We start from the raw sequence: 17,747 nt of genomic DNA on the forward strand, positions 1-17,747 counted from the left end.
AAACAAACAAACAAACAAACAGGAAGAGCTGCATGCATGAGAAAAAATAGCACAAAAAGGGCATATTTTTAATCTGCTATGTGTGTTGAAATTTCAGAACACATAGCATAAAAATGGCATATTTTTCTGTACAAGAAAGATTTGATTAAAAAAAGAGGAAGTGGGTGTAGAGAGTACGTGGGTGCAGCCTATCTGAGATGGTGAAAATGGAGATTTGATTTTAAAAAAAAAACATAACATTCATTCTGAACAATTCACAAACCCTAAACTTCTGTCTGTTTCTGTGTTTTTTTTTAAAAAAAAAAAAAAAAAAAAAAGCAAAATGGTTCATAAATCTCTTAGCTCAGCTGCTAATTCACTGCAAAGCCTGTCTGCTTCGCTATAATTTCTAATGTTTTCCTCTTCTCTCTCTCACAACCATGCACTGCAAACTTCATTAAACAGACATGACTGCATAAAGTTGTGGGGTTTTCAGAGACAAGACATCCTCATTTTTCTCACTCTAATCAGAACTCTAAATGTGTTTAAGAGTCAACCACACACATCAATTATAGGACCCCATTTCACTTCACCTTGGGTTCCTCACTAAAACCTATAAACTTTTCATTTTAATGTTTTTGTAACATGAGTGGAGATGAGACAAGGGTATGAGATTGTGTCATGGCATCGTGTTGGCTAAGGTGAGTCAAAATGTATTTGTGACACTCGAGTAAAAGAGTAGTACATGAATGAATCGATACCACATTTGAATGTGTAACAGTCTAAACCTATCGCTAGCGGACGCGTTTAAAACCTTGAGAGAAAGTTCAAAAAGAAAAGCCCATAAATGACAATATCTGCTGGCGGTAGTCTTGGACTATTGTAAATGATATTATAGCCAGACACTGAGTGGTGTGCCAGTGAGGACGCTAGGCCCCTAAGGAGGTGGATTGTGAGATCTCAAATTGGTTGGAGAGGGGAACGAAGTATTCATTACAAGTGTGTGGAGGAAACCTATTTATGCTTTTTAAAACCTTGAGAGGAAGCACAGAAGGGACAACCCAAAGAAAACAATATCTGCTAGAGGTGGGTTTCAACTGTTATGGAATGAGAATGATCTTGAAGATGAGATTCTTTCGAAAAACTTAAAAGAATTGAAGCTATTACCTATACTAACAATGTGTTTGTCTGTAGAGGTAGTTTTCGTTCTTAAAAACGAGTAACGTGACAATGTCACACGAAAATGTCGGGATAACAAACTTTCAGAAGTTTGAACATATGATGATCATATAATTTATATGATTCTATGGCCAAACGAACCAAAGAAATTCCAAAAGCACCATTAGAAGTTAAAGTCCACCTTCTCGAGAATTCGTCCATCTCTCGATTGGTTCGTGTAGAAGAAGTTAAATTCCGAGCGGTTTGTTTAACATTTTGGGAGCAAAATAATGTAAACTTAAAAGTATAAGACAGATGTGTACCACTTAGAACATCTGTAATTAAAGGGTTTGGTGAGATGAATTAATCCTATAGGCCATAACCAAATTTATAACATTGCCACCATTAATGCAAACAAACATAACCACACGTTGGTACCAACATTATTACAAACAAAATGTAGTAAGTCGTCAAGATATCTGCCTACCTTTGAAAGAACTAATCCACACTCTTATAAGAAATGAATGTTGTATTCTCTTCTTCAATCAATGCGAGATCTTACCATCCATCCCTTTGAAAGGTTTAGGGTTTGGAGGCTAGCATCCTTGCGGTGTGATGTTTCGTTCCCCTTTTCAACTGATGTGAGATTTCACGATCTACTCCCTTAGGGGCCAGTGTCCTTGCTCCTCACTAACCGATGTGGGATCTCACAATTCACCCCCATGGAGGCCAGCGTCCTCGCAGTGTGATGTTTCATTCCTCTCTCCTATCGATGTAGGATCTCACAATCACCCACTTGGAGGCCAGCATCCTTGAAGTGTGATGTTTCGTACCTCTCTCAAACCGATGTGAGATCTCACGGTTCACCCCCTTGAGGGTCAGCATTCTCATTGGCACACTACTTGGTGTCTTTGCTTTCCCTTTCGAACTTCCCCTAAAGGCGTTAAAATGTATCTACTAGAAAAATGTTTCCATGTAGTTATAAGAAATGTTTCGTTTTTCTCTCTAATTGATGTGGAATCTCACGATTGATCAGGGTTTTTTTCAATTAATGATATCTCAAACATGGACACCTTCAAAGTTTAGAAATTGAAATGGGACAAAAAGAAGTGAAAAAAAAAAAAAAAAACAATAATAATAATAATAATAAAAGTAATAGTAGAGGAGGGTAGGGAGACAAAAAGGGTGTTTGATTACGTATTGAAATCAGAGAATTGGAATCTATTCTTACTTTGTTTCCAAACGATCCTTTGTTTCTTCCATTCTTTTCCTTCTGATTCTCACTTTTATTTTCTGCTCATTTCAACACATTACTTAACCCTTCCACAACATTTCATTCTTGGTCAACAACATTACAAACCAAAGACAAAAAAGCTGTCTTGTTTTGCAGACAAGTTGACTTCCCATCTTCTCTCAACTGTTCCAAAAAAAAAAAAAAAAATACAATATCCGCTAACAGTAAACTTAGACCATTACATCTTAATTCTTCTTCTACCTTTAAGCTCACTTTTCTTTAATCATTGACGAACAATCGAACTTATAATTTTGTTATTCATTTGATTGAAGGTGAAATAGGTTTGTGTCTTAAACATCCAAACCTTTTTTGTTGGTTGTTTTGTTGGTGTTATTATTGTTAGTGATAATGTAATAGAGACAGAGAGAGAGAGAGAGGGTAGGGTTCTGAGAAGGTGCAGTGTGTAGCCCCTTGGCCCTCTCCCCAACCAGCCCCTTCTCTTTCTTTTCTTTCCTTCCCACAAATAATTAAACAATTATTATGCCTTTCATTTCAAATGCTTGCCTTCTCTCAGAGAGAGAGAGAGGGAGAGAGAGAGAGAGGCTCGAAAATTGAGTCATTCCTATCATAATGACCAAAGGACTATGGATTCAGAGAGAGAGAGAAAGATACAAATAAATAAACTGCATGGGGTAGCAGGCAATGGATTCAGATATTGGACGTCCATTAACTTCTACCTCTTAAAATACGACAAAATACAGTCTTGTATCTATTATAGATGTCTATTTAATTCTCGATTTGATAAAGAATTTTGTAGAGATATGAAATGAAATAGGAGACAAGGCGGGAATGAGAAAGGCTTCACCGTCTTTGTCTTAACTAAATGAGCTTCTCTAGTCCTTAGTCTAATGGAGAATTTTGCATGAATAGGAAACGAAATAGGAGACGAGAAAGACCTCTCCTCCTTTGTTTTCATCGTATAGGCTTCTTGAGTCCTCAGTCTAATGGAGAATTTTACCGGGATCATGAAATAGGAGATGGAGCATGAGCGGGAAAGACTTCTCCGCCTTTGTCCTAATGAATGTTAACTATGTTAGTCATGTTGTAGCTCACGATATCGAATTGCGTTAGTCATATTGTAGCGGTCTCGTGGAATAATTCATAATTTTTTGGAAGGGAGAGAGATTTGGTATGATTAGAGGAGAGAGTGGAATGAAGGGTGATAGAAGAGGGTAAAATAAGGGTATGGTGGCGTACACAAAATGACAGCAAAAATGAATGAGAGAGAGAGAGAGAAGATGAGGGGCAGTTTGGATTTAGAATAAGATTGATAGCCACAACACATTAGGATTACAATTAATGACAGACCACCCTCCCCCAGAGAGAGAGAGAGAGAGAGAGAGAGAGAATTTGAGAGAGAGAATTTGAGAGAAGAGAGAGAGAGACAGAGACAGAGAGAGAGAGAGAGAGAGACAGAGAGAGAGAGAGAGAGAGAGAGAGATAAGGAGTGTCTTAATAATGTATGTATGTGTGATGAGGCTTATCATAACCCTCATCATCGTCAAGTCGTTTTACATTCACTTCTCCCAAAAAAAACAAAAACAAAAAACCCTCTCCCCAGAATTCCACGCCTCTCTCTCTCTCTCTCTCTCTCTCTCTCTCTCTCTCTCCCAAAAAGAAACCCTTTCACACTTTCAGCTCAAACTATCCCACCAAGCTTCAATTCCCACTCTCTATATATTACCCATCACTTCTTTCTTCTCTATACAGATTGGGAGAGATTGGGAGAGATTCAGAGAGAGATTGGGAGAGATTCAGAGAGATTGGGAGAGAGATTCAGAGAGATTCAGAGAGAGAGGGTTCCCACTCAAAAAGTTTGAATTTTTTTACACCCTTTGAGCTCTAGTTTGCAATCCCATTAAAGGGTTACTACCAATTTAGTATTATTAGTTGATTTTTGATGAACATGTGGATGATGGGTTACAATGACGGCGGAGATTTGAATTTTTCTTCCGATTCATTCAATGCCCGGAAACTTCGACCGCTCATTCCTCGCCCTCTCTCTTCTCCCTCCACCAACGATTTCTTCTCTCAATTTTATCAAATNAGTGTATGGCGTGACTCCTTTTTTTTTTTTTTTTTCATTATTTTCCTTCAAATCCGTTCATATTCACCGGATTTTAATGTTCTGTAGGGACTGATCAGAGCAAAAGAGAGTTGAATAATGCACCACCGCCGCCGGTCGTGGTAAGCTCGCGGTGGAATCCGACGCCGGAGCAGTTGAGATTACTGGAGGAATTGTACCGCCGGGGAACTCGAACACCGTCCGCCGACCAGATTCAACATATCACCGCTCAGCTCCGCCGTTTTGGGAAGATCGAAGGGAAGAACGTGTTCTATTGGTTTCAGAATCACAAGGCTAGAGAGCGGCAGAAACGCCGCCGTCAGATGGAATCTTCCGACCAGTCGATTTGCGACATTGAAATCCTCGAACGGAAAGATTCAGGTAACAAAAAAATCCGACCATTTGAAATGTTTTTTTGTTCATGATTTTGTGAAATTTAAGCGATAAAAAAGGAAGAACATTGATGTGTTTGAACCCGTGACATAGATTTTTGTCGCGAAGAGGCACAAATTTTGTCTTTGGGAGTTGTTCTAAACATTCTATTTGTTTGTTGATATGTAAAGTCGTATTCTTTTTGTCTTACTTTTTGTCAACAGGGTCGGGTAGGACAGTCTATGAAGTTGAACACACCAAGAACTGGCCTACCTCTACAAACTGCCGTACACTTGTGGAGGTTTCTATTTTCTTTCTCTCACTTTTTTTTGTGTTCTAATAAAAACCATTTTTACAACAAATCATGCTTTATCGTTTCGTTTAGCGTAAGTTTTCATGGCTTTATGCTTACTTATGTGTTCTCGATCTTCATTTTTCTCTTAATTAGCTAATATGAGGCTTTAACAATACCCGTCTCGGATAAAGTAACGTTGAGTTTCTTCCTAAATAGTTAGTACTATTCGGGTCAACTCCTTTTTTTCATGGGTCTTCTCTATTAAGATACCTCGAGACTCACAACTTCTTTGTTCCACACTTGAAAATTCTATTGAGCTATTCGGGTCAACTCCGTTCAAGATTTGTAACTTCTTTGTTTGACACCCGAGAATTCTTTTGAGCTATCTGGGTCGACTCCTTTTCTCGTCGACTCCTTTTCTCCATGAGTCTTTACCATGAAGGCATCTTCAAGACTCACAACTTCTTTGTTCGACATCCGAAAATCCTATTAGGTTATTGGGGTCAAATCCTTTTCTCCATGGATTTTCACTATGAAGACACAACTTCTTTGTTCAACAACTGAAAATTCTATTGAGCTATCCGAGTCGATTCGTTTTCTCCACGGATCTTCATTACGAGGACACATTCGAGACTCACAACTTCTTTGTTCGACGCTCGAAAATTCTATTGAGCTATCTGGGTCAACTCCATTTCTCCTTTTCTCCACGGATTTTTGATATGAAGACACCTTTGAGACTCGCAACTTCTTTATTTGACTACCCGAAAATTCTTTGAGCTATCTGGATCAACTCCTTTTCTCCTTTTCTCCACGGATTTTTGATATGAAGACACCTTTGAGACTCCAACTTCTTCTTTGACCACCCGAAAATTCTTTGAGTTATCCTGGTCAACTCCTTTTCTCCACGGATCTTCACTAAGACTCACAACTTCTTTGTTCGACACCCGAAAATTCCATTAAGCCAGTTCAATAGAGCTGATCAACACCTCGGATACTCAAATGATCTTCATGTTAATTAGTCAACATCGGCTCTCGAACATAGTTAGTCTAGAAGAATGTTTGGTGATGATTATTCAAACCATCCCATGCATGAAATGATGAGGTAATGGGAAGGGTAGCTTTAAGGTGAAAAAGTTATTATAGCGTGTGATAAAGAAAAGATGTTGAAGAAGGAAGAAGGAAGGGAACAAAAAGCTTAGCTTAGTTTGTTGGGAAATGAAAAGGCTCCAAAAGCTGCATTCCTTCCTTTCTGTCGGCTCTATACCTCCCTCCCCCTCTTATCAAACTTTGAACATCGTCTTCCCCCCTTTGCGTCTTTTCATGCCATCACGGCCTCTCGTGGCTTTGCTTTAGGCTTACCCAAAAGGCCTCGTACCAATGAAAATGTATTCCTTACTTATAAACCTATGATCATTCTCTAAATTATCACAGGAATCTCTTCCAATTCAACGCGCGCCAAAAGATTGCACTAAGACACAAAATGGATGCCTCCATTCTACGGCGGCCACTCCCGGCGGTGTCGGTGGCGGTGGCGTTGGTGGCTGCAGGCAACTGATGATGAACACCGCCCCCATGGCCGCCACCACCACGACCGCGACAGTTACAACAATAATGCACCAAGATGATGGGGTTGAAGGATTAGAAGAATCAGAAACCCTACAACTATTTCCATTGTGCAGTGAGACAAGAAATGGTGGGTGTGAAACAGTGGGAAGCTCAGGGATGAACAGTGCTAATGTGATGACTCCACTTCAGTTCTTTGAATTCCTTCCATTGAAGAATTGATTAAGGCATGAAGAAGTGATTTACCAAAGCTTTAAAGTTTGTTCTTTCTGTTTATGTAAGTTGATTGATGAATAGTTTGGTGAAATGTTTCTTTTCTTTTCCCATTTGGGCTTTCAATTTCGTGTTTTAGTCACAGTTTTATATCGGGTTGATTCTCAACGCTCAAATATCAAATATTTATAAGTTACAATGCACTCTTACAAACGTTTAATATTTTTAATCTTCGTAATAATCTTAAAAGTAGGTTGAGTTTTAGTTGTACATTATATTTTCAGATTGGTCGGGTTGACCCAAATAAAAAAGTTCCAATCTAACCTAAATTGAAAGAAAATCCAACCGAGCTGTCCAAATTGTTCGAGTCATTGGTTTATATTTTTTTATTGGATAGAGTTGTGAGCTTCTTTAGGTTTTAGTGCACTAAGGTAGACCTATGATTATTCTTAGAATTTTTTATTGGATCCCATAGGAATGACTCTAGAACGAGACATTATAACTTAAAAGATGATTCTCGACATAATTGAAACATATCCTAGAAACCGATCTTACAAATACTTTTCATCACTATGAGATCCCACAACGGTTGGTTGAACAAGGGAACGAAACATTGCTTATAAGCGTGTGAAAACCTCTCACACCCTAGTAAACACATTTTAAAACCGTGAGACTGACGACAACACATAACAAGTCAAAGCGAACAATATCTAGTAGCGGTGAATGAATTTGGATGGTTACAATCCCATTTGACCGTGCAACTTAAACAATTATTTGTTCGAAAACCCTAATGAGTTGAATGGGTAATTAATGTAAAATGCAGGGCTGAGAGATGCAAAGGCCATAAAATGAAGGAATTAAAGAAGGGTGTAAGAAGAAAAAGAGAATGAAAGAAGAGAGGAGAGGGTTTAAGTGAATTTATGAGCGATGGCAGAAGGAAGGAAGGCAAGAGGAGGTGCGGTGTGGCAGTGTGGTTGGGCCATATAAATCTGAATTACAACAACAGTAGAAAGTGACAAGACTTGAGCTTGGTTTGTTTGTTTGGACATATAATAACATCATATTCACACAAACCCCACCACAAGTTTCCCCTTAATGCACTCACTTAGACCCACCATTGTTACATCCCTTTCCTCCCTCTCTCTCTCCTTATTCTTCGTCATCATCACCTCATCATCGAGCTTTCGTTATGATATATATTCTCGACCAAAACGTCAAAAGTTTAAATCTTTACATTAGTTTAACAACTCCTTCGAACTTCATTCCCTTTCGAGCTTCCCCTCAAGATTGTAGCCTAACGTCCTCGTTGGCACATCGCTTGGTGTTTGGCTCTGATATCATTTGTAACAATCTAAGTAAGCCCACTGGTAGTAATATTATCTTTGTGAGCTTTCTCTTTTGAGCTTCCCAACCCAATGTTCTTGTCATCAGAGTGTCTTGTGTTTGGATCTATACCATTTATAACAACCTAAGCTCACTACCAGTAGATGCTGTCTTTTTTGAGCTACCCTTTTGGACTTCTCGTGAAAGTTTTAAAATGCGTCGGTTGAGGAGAGGTTTTCATACCCTTATAAGAAACGTTTCGTTACCCTTTCTAACCGAATGAGATCTAAGAGTAACTTCTTATGACGGGTTGTACCTATTTCACAACTCGAACAATTTTTTAGTATCTATATAGTAAGTCTACTTCTAGAGGAGTGTTCTCTTATTCCGACTTAGTCCCTATAGTAGCACAACCGAGTCAACGATAAGCGATCTTCTGTCATTTCTTGTGCTTCATGGGCCTGGAGGAAGATTCTTGTTGGGCCACTAAAGAGCCCAAGGTCCAAACTAAGCCCAAACCCAAGTGTATAGCTTATCTTGAGAAAGTTCTTTCTAGGCCCAAAAGTGGAAGCCCACTAACAAATTATTTTTCCTTTTATTATTTCTTTTGTGTATATATTTAAAATTATTAAAAAAAGAAAAAATCATGAGTCTGTCGTCTGGGTGAAACAGTCGAATAAACGACAACAATTTTAATAGAAGAATCTCTTTTTCGACGACGTTAGCTTTGGTGTCGGCCCCGTCTGANAAAGTTAAAAAAAAAAAAAAAAAGAGAGAAGGGTATAAAGGGAAATGTGGCCTTAACTTTGTTCGAGTGCGGTGATCAGTAGCAGAGCCGTTGCACATTCAGATCCAAAAAGTGGAATAAAGCAATGTGAACCGTTGATGTGAAAAGATCGAAGGTTTGTACTCATTTTGCTCCATACGTGTGTATGATGCTTTCTTTACCCAATATTTACCTAACTCACACGTGTCAATATTACAGCTGTTATTAAATGGTTAGAACACTCAGAAAAATAATCATCATCCGAATGTGATTGGATAATTGTTCTAGTCCACTGTTAGCAGTTATTTTTTTTCCTAAACTTTTCATTGGGGCATACATTCTTATAAAAAAAATATTTCGTTTTTTTCTCGAATCGTGTGAGATCTCATAATTCACCCCTGTTGATGGCCAACATTCTAGCTGGCACACTGCTCAATATCTGACTTTAATCATTTGTAATATCTTAAGTTCACTGCTAGTAGATATTGTATATTTTAACTTATTATATTAACGCTGTGATACGTATAATTTTAATGAAATGAAACATACTTTTGGTTTTCGAGTAAGAATCTAAATGTGATACGTATAATTTTAATGAAATGAAACATACTTTTGGTTTTCGAGTAAGAATCTAAATGGGGAACAGCCATTAATTGGATCGTTGAAGAAAGTGAAATGCTTTAAAGTTTGAACCATGGAGGAGACACCCCATATCTCTTTACATACTTTATTATAAAAAAAAACACTACTTTGGTCTCTCTTCTTACTACATTTCAAAACCTTTATTAGTGATTAAAGTAAGCTAAAAATGCAAAGGACAAATTAAACGTTTTACATACCTCGATGACATCTAACGGTTGTGCGTTCTACTCCACTTAATTTAATCATCTTGGGTCATTTGAAGCTGGTGCACGAAAAAACTGAGTCACAGTCAATGTTTTTTCAATATTGTTACGAGAAACGTTCAAATTCGATGATTTTGTTGACACTCAGCACCAAAAAATAGTTTTTCTTTCGACCGATTTTGGTTCGATGGACGACAAGGTACAATTGACAACTCTTGGCTTGTGGTTTAGTCCTAAGAACGCTCTAGAAAAGGCAAATGTTAACCAAAAGGAAACGGTTGATTCCCTTGACATGTGAACCAGTTCCCTTTGTGTAAGATCGTGCACAACCAAACCAAACCAAACCCTCTTCCACTGCTTCTGACATCTTTGGGAACTGGGCAGCTTTGTCCATAAAGTCTCCATTTTTACTCATAAATGTCTAATATCAATGCTCAAATAATGTCGCTTCTTCCCATTCAATTATACAATTTTCAAAAAAGCCTCCAACCCATTTCAGCTTTCCTCACTAAAAGTTGAGATTTTGAGTGCCTTTGGGTCGAAGATCGTTCAGACGGCGAAGTGAAGAGTTGATCATGAGTTTATAAGTAAGAAATATATCTCTATTGATACGAGGTCTTTTTGGGCTATGCTCAAAGTGGATAAAATCAAACCATGTTCTCTATTTTTAAGCTCTGTTTCTCTATATAAACCCTCAACCCCAACAATTCTTTATATTCAGCTATCAGTCATGAAGGTCTCTCTGGGATCTGTGGTTGCGCTCACTCTCTACACTCTCCTGACTGCCCACATTTCAGGTAACTAAATGAAGTTTTGGGGTTCTTATTTTGTTCAATGTGACTCAAATCCATGGCTTTTCTTCTTTGATTTCTCACAGTTTTGGTCTCCGCCACTACAATAACGCTTTACAACAAATGTTCTCACCCCGTTTGGCCTGGCATTCAGCCAAGTGCAGGCAAGCCCTTGTTGGCTAGAGGTGGTTTCAAGCTCCCACCCAACAAGGCTTACTCTCTGCACCTTCCACCTCTCTGGTCTGGCCGCTTCTGGGGCCGCCATGGCTGTGCATTCGACGCATCTGGACGAGGCAAGTGCGCTACAGGGGATTGTGGGGGAGCCCTTTTCTGCAATGGCATTGGCGGCACACCACCAGCTACTCTTGCTGAGATTACACTTGGAAATGACCAAGATTTCTATGATGTAAGCCTTGTTGATGGCTATAACTTAGCCATTTCCATTACTCCTTCGAAAGGCTCAGGGAAATGTAGCTATGCTGGGTGTGTTAGTGACCTTAACATGATGTGTCCTGTTGGTTTGCAAGTTAGATCTCATGATAACAGGAGAGTGATGGCCTGCAAAAGTGCTTGTTTTGCATTCAATTCTCCAAGGTATTGCTGCACAGGCAGCTTTGGGAACCCACAATCCTGCAAGCCGACTGCTTATTCTAAGATCTTCAAGGCTGCATGTCCTAAGGCTTACTCTTATGCTTATGATGATCCTACTAGCATTGCTACTTGTACTGGTGGAAACTATTTGGTCACTTTTTGCCCTCATCACGGTTAGAAAGAACCACATTTCTCTCTGCTTTTTCTGTTGTATATGCTACTTCTGGATAGGAGTTTATGAGGTTTGTATTGGCTTTTACTGATGCCAAGTTCCCAACTTTCTCTAGGAATTAATGGGTTTTGGCTTGTAGTAATGGGTGGTTCTGGTTATTTTGTGGTAATGGTTGGACTATGAATATGAGTTTAAAGGAACTAAGAAGCTCTAATTAAATTGCTTATCTGGACACTTGCTTTTCACCGTCTGTTTGAACACCCTAAATTCAATCTTTAGCTGTTAAGTTAACCCAATGATGCAATTTTCAATGCATTTGGTTGAATTATAAACATAAATATGGAACAAATATGATCTAAATCATACTTGATACTGTTGTTCTTTGGTTCAAATCAGTAGTTTTACAGTGGAGATTGAGTAAGGTCACATAGGATGAAGTTGAAACAATGGAGTGAAGCAAGTTTAGAGGTAGAAATTAAGCGTATGTTATTGTAACGACCCTAGTTTTCTACTAACCTAGAGTCGCTATAGTTGGTATTAGAGCCAGACACTGGGGGTGTGAGATACCACATTGGGTGGAGAGGGGAACAAAACATTTCTTATAAGGGTATTGAAACCTCTCCCTAACGGATGCATGCGTTTTAAAACTGTGAGGCTGACAGCGATATGTTACTGGCTAAAGTGGACAATATCGGCTAGCGGTGGACTTAGTGCGTTACAATTATGGACTTAGAAGTGAATTGAAATACTCAGTTAAGATCTTTACCCCCACCTTGCCCCCACTGGGCTTAAATGGAGGGTATCTGATACAAATTAAACCAGAGAAAATGTCTGAAAGAGCTCCTGCTCTACCAGCTACTTAATAGTAGTTTGTCTGTCCTGCGTGGGGCTGGGGCCAAGAAAAGAATCTTCAGTACAAATCAGTTCATTTTCAGTGGCTCCCGAAAGAAGAGACTAATAAGAGGAGCAGGTAGCCCACTCTTTATGGAGATCTTGCAGTTTAACTTTCAAGGGTCCGGCGCTATCTCATCTTTTTGAATGCTTCAAAGCTCAATCAGTTCAGCCAAAGACTTTGATCTTCATTCCATCTTTTGCTGCCTTTTGCCATAATGGAACACAATGGATTTACTTAAAATTATGTCCGTTTTTACCCGTTACGTATTGCCAACAGTCTCACGATTTTAAATCGTGACTACTAGGAAGAGATTTCTACCTCTTATAAAGAATGTTTCGTTCCCCTCTCTAACAAACGTGGGATTTCACAAGTAACAATATTGAACTCAATTTCCAACCATTCAATTTAAATAAACAATCAATACTTATAAATACAATGTAGGTTTCGTAATCAATGTATAAATCGTATGAGGAAGTGGCAAGAACGGCGATGAACAAGGGTAGTCGTGTCGTGAGCCCTATTCAAACTAATGAAAACAAGAATTCTACCATGACCAAATGCTAGCCCATCTTCAATCTATCACTGGTTTCTCCCTTGCTTGTTCTATTCCTTGCACAAAATGTAAGTAACTTCAGCCAATAGATGGAATAGACAACATGAATTACTGAATAAACATATATAATAGACTCCTAATTTCATTAGTTTATGTCAGCTCAGAACTATATGATATACAAAGTGTTAGGAATCACAAACCTCCACAATGGTATGATATACAAAGTGTTAAGAATCACAAGCCTCATAGAGATAGTGTTCCTTATAAATCCATGACCTTCCTCTTTCGATCATGTGAGGCTACTTATCTCAATAATCCTCGACATAAATGTCAAATATATATATATATTTTTACGTGCTTTAAGAAAGCATCAATCATAAATGATGTGTACGGATGTTTTGGCGTTATTTTAAATCTATAATATAGCTGACGCATGCATAAGCAAGCAAATGCTCTATAATTCAAGTAATGCAGATGGCCAAGTAAATATGTAAAATAATATGCGTCTAGAAGATAAGATATTCCTTCTCACCAGTTTAGCCCATCCCGGGGAAGATTGCGGCTGTAAAAAGGAAATTCAAATAGAAAAATTTTCTTGAACCACGAGGGCAGATTTGCGTATATTGCGGTAGGCAGTGGGATGAGGGGGCTGGAGTAGAAAGTAAAAAAGATAATTACTTTTACCATATAGATGTTAAATTAGTTGGTGTGTAAATAATGAATGAAAAAGTAAAAAGAACTCAACCTGGTCTTTCTTTTATACTGTACGTATTCAGTCACATTTCCGAACTTCTTATCTGCTGATTCCTGTTAATACAAAACATACCAATAAGATGAAGTAAGATTTGCAGATTAATTGAAAGGGGGAGGAAAGCAAACCTCGAGGAGAGGGATCCCACTGACGAAGAGAAGCAACAATGTGAGGAAAATTGGCCCAAGTATCACAAGCCACTCAGCACCTTCCAGAACGGGTGTGGAAGCAACGAAGATTCCCCACCAAAGAAAGATCTGTTATCACCATTGATAAGAGTCTTAGGTTTAAGAGGATGGGCTAAGAAATAGTTACATGAAGTCTTGGGTAACAGCCCAAGCTTACATATTATCTTCTTTGGGCTTTCCTTTCAAGGTTTTTAAAAACGCGTCTGCTAAGGAGAGATTTCCACACCCTTATAAGGAATGTTTCATTCCCCTCTCCAATCGATGTGAAATCTCACAATGCACTCCCTCGAGGGGCCAGCGTCCTCTCGTTGGCACACCGCTCGGTGCTTGACTCTGATACCATTTGTAACACCCAAGCCCTCCGCTAGCAAAATATTGTCCTTTTTAGGCTTTCCCTTTCGGGCTTCCCCTCAAGGTTTTAAAACGCGTCTGTTAAGGAGAGGTTTCCACACCCTTATAAGGAATCATTTGTTCCCCTCTCCAACCGATGTAGGATCTCACATCTGGAATCGTTGACAGACAATTGAAATATATGCAACTCTGAGGCAGAAATATCTCGCAGTACAAGAAATCACAACCACCAAACTTACAAATTAGTCGCTTCCTCAGAGGGGAAGAACAAGTTCTTCATCACTAAGTGTCAATATTTTAGCTTATCAAAGGTTTATATCTTTAACATTCTTTCCCTAGAGAAAAAATAAAGAAAAAGGCTATCCAAGAAAATATCCATTTCATTTGAATGTTTTAGAAAAAGCGAGCAAGCAACTACTCTTTGCTGCTCTTTGCGAAGGAGAACGCCACTCTTTAACTTGACCTAGCAGCTAGTAAGCAAGTCAATTAAGAGGAAGATTATAAAGTCTAGTGAGTGTTTGCTAATACTAATCAAAGAGTCCTCAGTGCGGAGCAAGAAATTAAGATATAAATGGATGACTTAACTACTTGGAATATCGAACAAATATTTCTAAGTAAACAAGGAACATATGAACAAATACATTTGGCAGTGACCTAACCTCACCAAAGTAATTAGGATGACGAGTGACCTTCCAAAGTCCAACATTGCACCACTTCCCCCTATTTTCTGGATTGTTTTTAAATGTCAGCTTTTGTTGATCAGCTGTAGCTTCGAATACAACACCCACTAACCACATAATCCACCCAATTACATCCGCAGCTTGGAGAGGTGGATTGTGATTGCTTCCATTGACCACTGTGACAGGTAAACTCACGGTCCAGACCCAAACAGCCTGAATTAATAAAAAGGTGAGCTAGATAGGTTCGTATGAATAATAAAATAATAATCCAACCCACCTGAAATATCCAGAAAACTGCTAATTTTCCCAAATTACTACGCATTTCATCAAAACGCCGGTCCTCTCCCCATTGCAAAATCCTGAGGGCACTTAAAGAAACATAAGAAACTACACCAAGCAATTGTCTTAAAACTGCTGTCCATCAATATTGTCCTATCGTGTGAACATATCAATATACATTTCCTTTCTATTAACTAAAGTCTGTTCGTTTTTCTGTCAAAATGAAATGACAAGAACTCATCTCGGGTAGATTGGACAAAATTTTATGATTTCCATGCAGTATAATTGATCATTTGTTTAATAGTTGAACTTTATAACTAAAGGCGTAAGTTTCAGAAACTGTCTCAGCCCATTTTCTAATTTGAAGAACTAAATCTCCTCTCCCTTCTTCAAATAGTGCCCCATATTTCACCGGTAATAATAATGAGAATCAGAGGAAGTAATGCTTGATTTCCATATATCCACACAAAATTACTAGTTTAGTTGGAGTTGGAGTTCTTATATTAGTATAGTTATAATTTTGTAAATATGTTAATCGTGTTGTCCTTTATTGTCTTTTTATCTTCTCCTACTTCGGTTAACCTCGTAAGCTCGTATATATATCTTATTAGTAAAGGACAGAGCATTTTGATTGTCTAAAACCTTTAGCATTTACAGTTGTTTGTAAATAACTAGGCAACAAACATTATCGCACAAATGAAACGTGAATATGAATTGAAGAGCTATCTATGGTCAAACAGTTTGACATACCTCATTAGCAGGAAAAAACCAAGACGAAGACCCCATGCCACCACAAGAAAGGACAGAACAACCTGGATAAGTAGAACCATAAGTTCATTTGTGGGCAAACAGGTTTACACCAATGACTCGAGTAAAACTTTTCTATTACTGAACAACTTCTTTTTATAGTTTATCCAGTTTGGAGACAGGAAGAAGAGAACATGAAAAGCAAGAACAGCACAAAATGCCAACAATGAAGTACGCGTAAAATGAACTCCTAAAAGGTATCTTAAGTCACTTAGGAAATCGAAACTATAAGTTTGATCCAAGCCCCCATTATTTTCATAGATTTTGAAACCATGATTGGCACTTACTACATCAGGAAAGTTGTTTATTAATCGTTCTCAAGCAGGTTTAGAAACTTGAGAATGTTGAAGTAATTGCAATGGGGATGGGATTGCAATAAAGCGAAATCATAAATAGTGATGCAAAACTGTAACAACCCAAACCCACCGCTAACAGATATTGTCAACTTTAGCCCGTTATGTATCACCGTCAGTCTCACGGTTTTAAAACGCGTATGCTAGGGAGAGGTTCCACACTCTTATAAGAAATGCTTCGTTGCCCTCTCCAATCAATGTGGGATCTCACAATCCACCCCCCTTAGGGCCCCAACGTCATCGCTAACACATCATCCAGTAACTGGCTCTGATACCATTTGTAACAAACCAAGCCCACCGCTAGCAGATATTGACCGCTTTGGCCCGTTACGTATCGCCGTCAGCCTCATAGTTTTAAAACGTATCTACTAGGGAGAGGCTTCCAACCATTGTAAGGAATGCTTCGTTTCTCTCTCCCATCGACGTGGGATCTCACAAAAACTTATTTAAAGGATCAAACAGCATTTATTACCTGTCTCAAAAGCCAGCTACCCTTAAGAACAAGAGTCAAAACAGCAATTATCACAAAATTTGTGCTGCCTGAAAATCAGAAACTTCACAAATTAGCATCAAAACCAAACAGTAGTACACAGCATATGAAACAAACAACAAAAAATTCGTATGGCACTGCCGTCTCTCAGCACCTAAACGACCAACTTATATGCAATTCTGAATCAATTTTTTGAAGTTTGTTCTATCCGAAACTTCAAATTTCTTCTGTACAGTCTCATTCCACTCATGATAACAAAAATTCAAAAAACTAAAACATAAAATAAATTACGTTTCCATGTTTGGAACTAAATCCAACTATTGCCTTTCTCTTATTTCTCAGCAACACGAATCTAAATTCTTGACAAAAGGAGGAGAACGAAAGTAACTAACTACATACCAGCAAAATCAGTGACTTTGTCGAACTTGAGAAGAGCTGTGACTATAAAGAACAATAGTTGATATCCAATCTGGAAATCGCACAATTAGAGTCAGAAAGTGAAGGAAGTTCCAAGATAGAGTTGGGAATTCAGAGAGCATGAAATCTTACAGTGACAATGGCAGTAAGCGCCAAGAAACGGGAGTCGAGCACAGTTGCCATGGAGCTGTCGACGGCGAAACACTCAGAAATTCAGACTTTCATGTGGAATGAGATTCATGTTTGGTTAAACAAGAATTTAGCAACGGGAGAAGTCAAAATATTTTCTGGCCAGGATTCGAACAACACGACGGTTGTATTAACCAATCCTTTGTTTTGACATCTTCTCGCCGTCCCCGCCATTTCCCCTACTTTTCCCCTAAAGGTTCCTTGCTTCAATTCTCTTCTACGCTATTTTTATTTATTTATTTATTATTTTTTGCATAGTATTATCTTTAAAAATATATATATATATATATATATATATATATATATATATATATATCTAATAAATCGTACAAATATTATTTCAAATTAAAAATAAAATTAAATTTGA

The 17,747-nt window shown here is 38.3% G+C and overlaps 3 protein-coding genes across 4 annotated transcripts; 2 read left to right on the plus strand and 1 right to left on the minus strand.

Annotated features, from left to right (window-relative positions):
- Positions 1-4,221: 4,221 nt before the first annotated feature.
- Positions 4,222-7,142, plus strand: LOC111801412 (WUSCHEL-related homeobox 1-like; the record flags this gene model as incomplete). The annotated part of the gene is given in 4 exon segments (XM_023685406.1): positions 4,222-4,479; positions 4,566-4,877; positions 5,093-5,169; positions 6,595-7,142. Coding segments are annotated over 4 exon segments (891 nt in total). The 3' UTR covers positions 6,949-7,142.
- Positions 7,143-10,310: 3,168 nt separating this feature from the next.
- LOC111801507 (thaumatin-like protein) lies at positions 10,311-11,659 on the plus strand. The gene is made up of 3 exons (XM_023685521.1): positions 10,311-10,460; positions 10,595-10,670; positions 10,751-11,659. The coding sequence occupies exons 2-3, from the start codon at positions 10,604-10,606 to the stop codon at positions 11,431-11,433; spliced, it is 750 nt and encodes a 249-aa protein (XP_023541289.1). The 5' UTR covers positions 10,311-10,460; positions 10,595-10,603; the 3' UTR covers positions 11,434-11,659.
- Positions 11,660-12,688: 1,029 nt separating this feature from the next.
- On the minus strand, positions 12,689-17,575 carry LOC111801434. 2 transcript variants are annotated; one of them, XM_023685433.1, is made up of 10 exons: positions 17,324-17,575; positions 17,174-17,243; positions 16,757-16,824; positions 15,875-15,936; positions 15,123-15,204; positions 14,825-15,058; positions 13,755-13,883; positions 13,621-13,682; positions 13,408-13,524; positions 12,689-12,931 (listed from the first exon to the last, which is right to left on the minus strand). In XM_023685433.1, the coding sequence occupies exons 1-10, from the start codon at positions 17,372-17,374 to the stop codon at positions 12,883-12,885; spliced, it is 924 nt and encodes a 307-aa protein (XP_023541201.1). In that variant the 5' UTR covers positions 17,375-17,575; the 3' UTR covers positions 12,689-12,882. The 2 variants fall into 2 exon arrangements, with proteins under 2 accessions (XP_023541201.1, XP_023541202.1); XM_023685434.1 differs by having other exon boundaries at positions 12,689-12,925; positions 17,324-17,574.
- Positions 17,576-17,747: the final 172 nt, after the last annotated feature.

The sequence above is a fragment of the Cucurbita pepo genome, chromosome LG09, assembly GCF_002806865.2.
Source record: "Cucurbita pepo subsp. pepo cultivar mu-cu-16 chromosome LG09, ASM280686v2, whole genome shotgun sequence".
Taxonomy (NCBI): domain Eukaryota; kingdom Viridiplantae; phylum Streptophyta; class Magnoliopsida; order Cucurbitales; family Cucurbitaceae; genus Cucurbita; species Cucurbita pepo.

Coding starts and splice junctions, on each gene's coding strand:
- LOC111801507 (XM_023685521.1), top strand. CDS start 10,604: ATGAAGGTCTCTCTGGGATCTGTGGTTGCGCTCACTCTCTACACTCTC. Junction 10,671..10,750: donor CCTGACTGCCCACATTTCAG/GTAACTAAATGA, acceptor GATTTCTCACAG/TTTTGGTCTCCGCCACTACA.
- LOC111801434 (XM_023685433.1), bottom strand. CDS start 17,374: ATGGCAACTGTGCTCGACTCCCGTTTCTTGGCGCTTACTGCCATTGTC. Junction 17,244..17,323: donor CGCTTACTGCCATTGTCACT/GTAAGATTTCAT, acceptor TGCGATTTCCAG/ATTGGATATCAACTATTGTT. Junction 16,825..17,173: donor CAAAGTCACTGATTTTGCTG/GTATGTAGTTAG, acceptor TCTGATTTTCAG/GCAGCACAAATTTTGTGATA.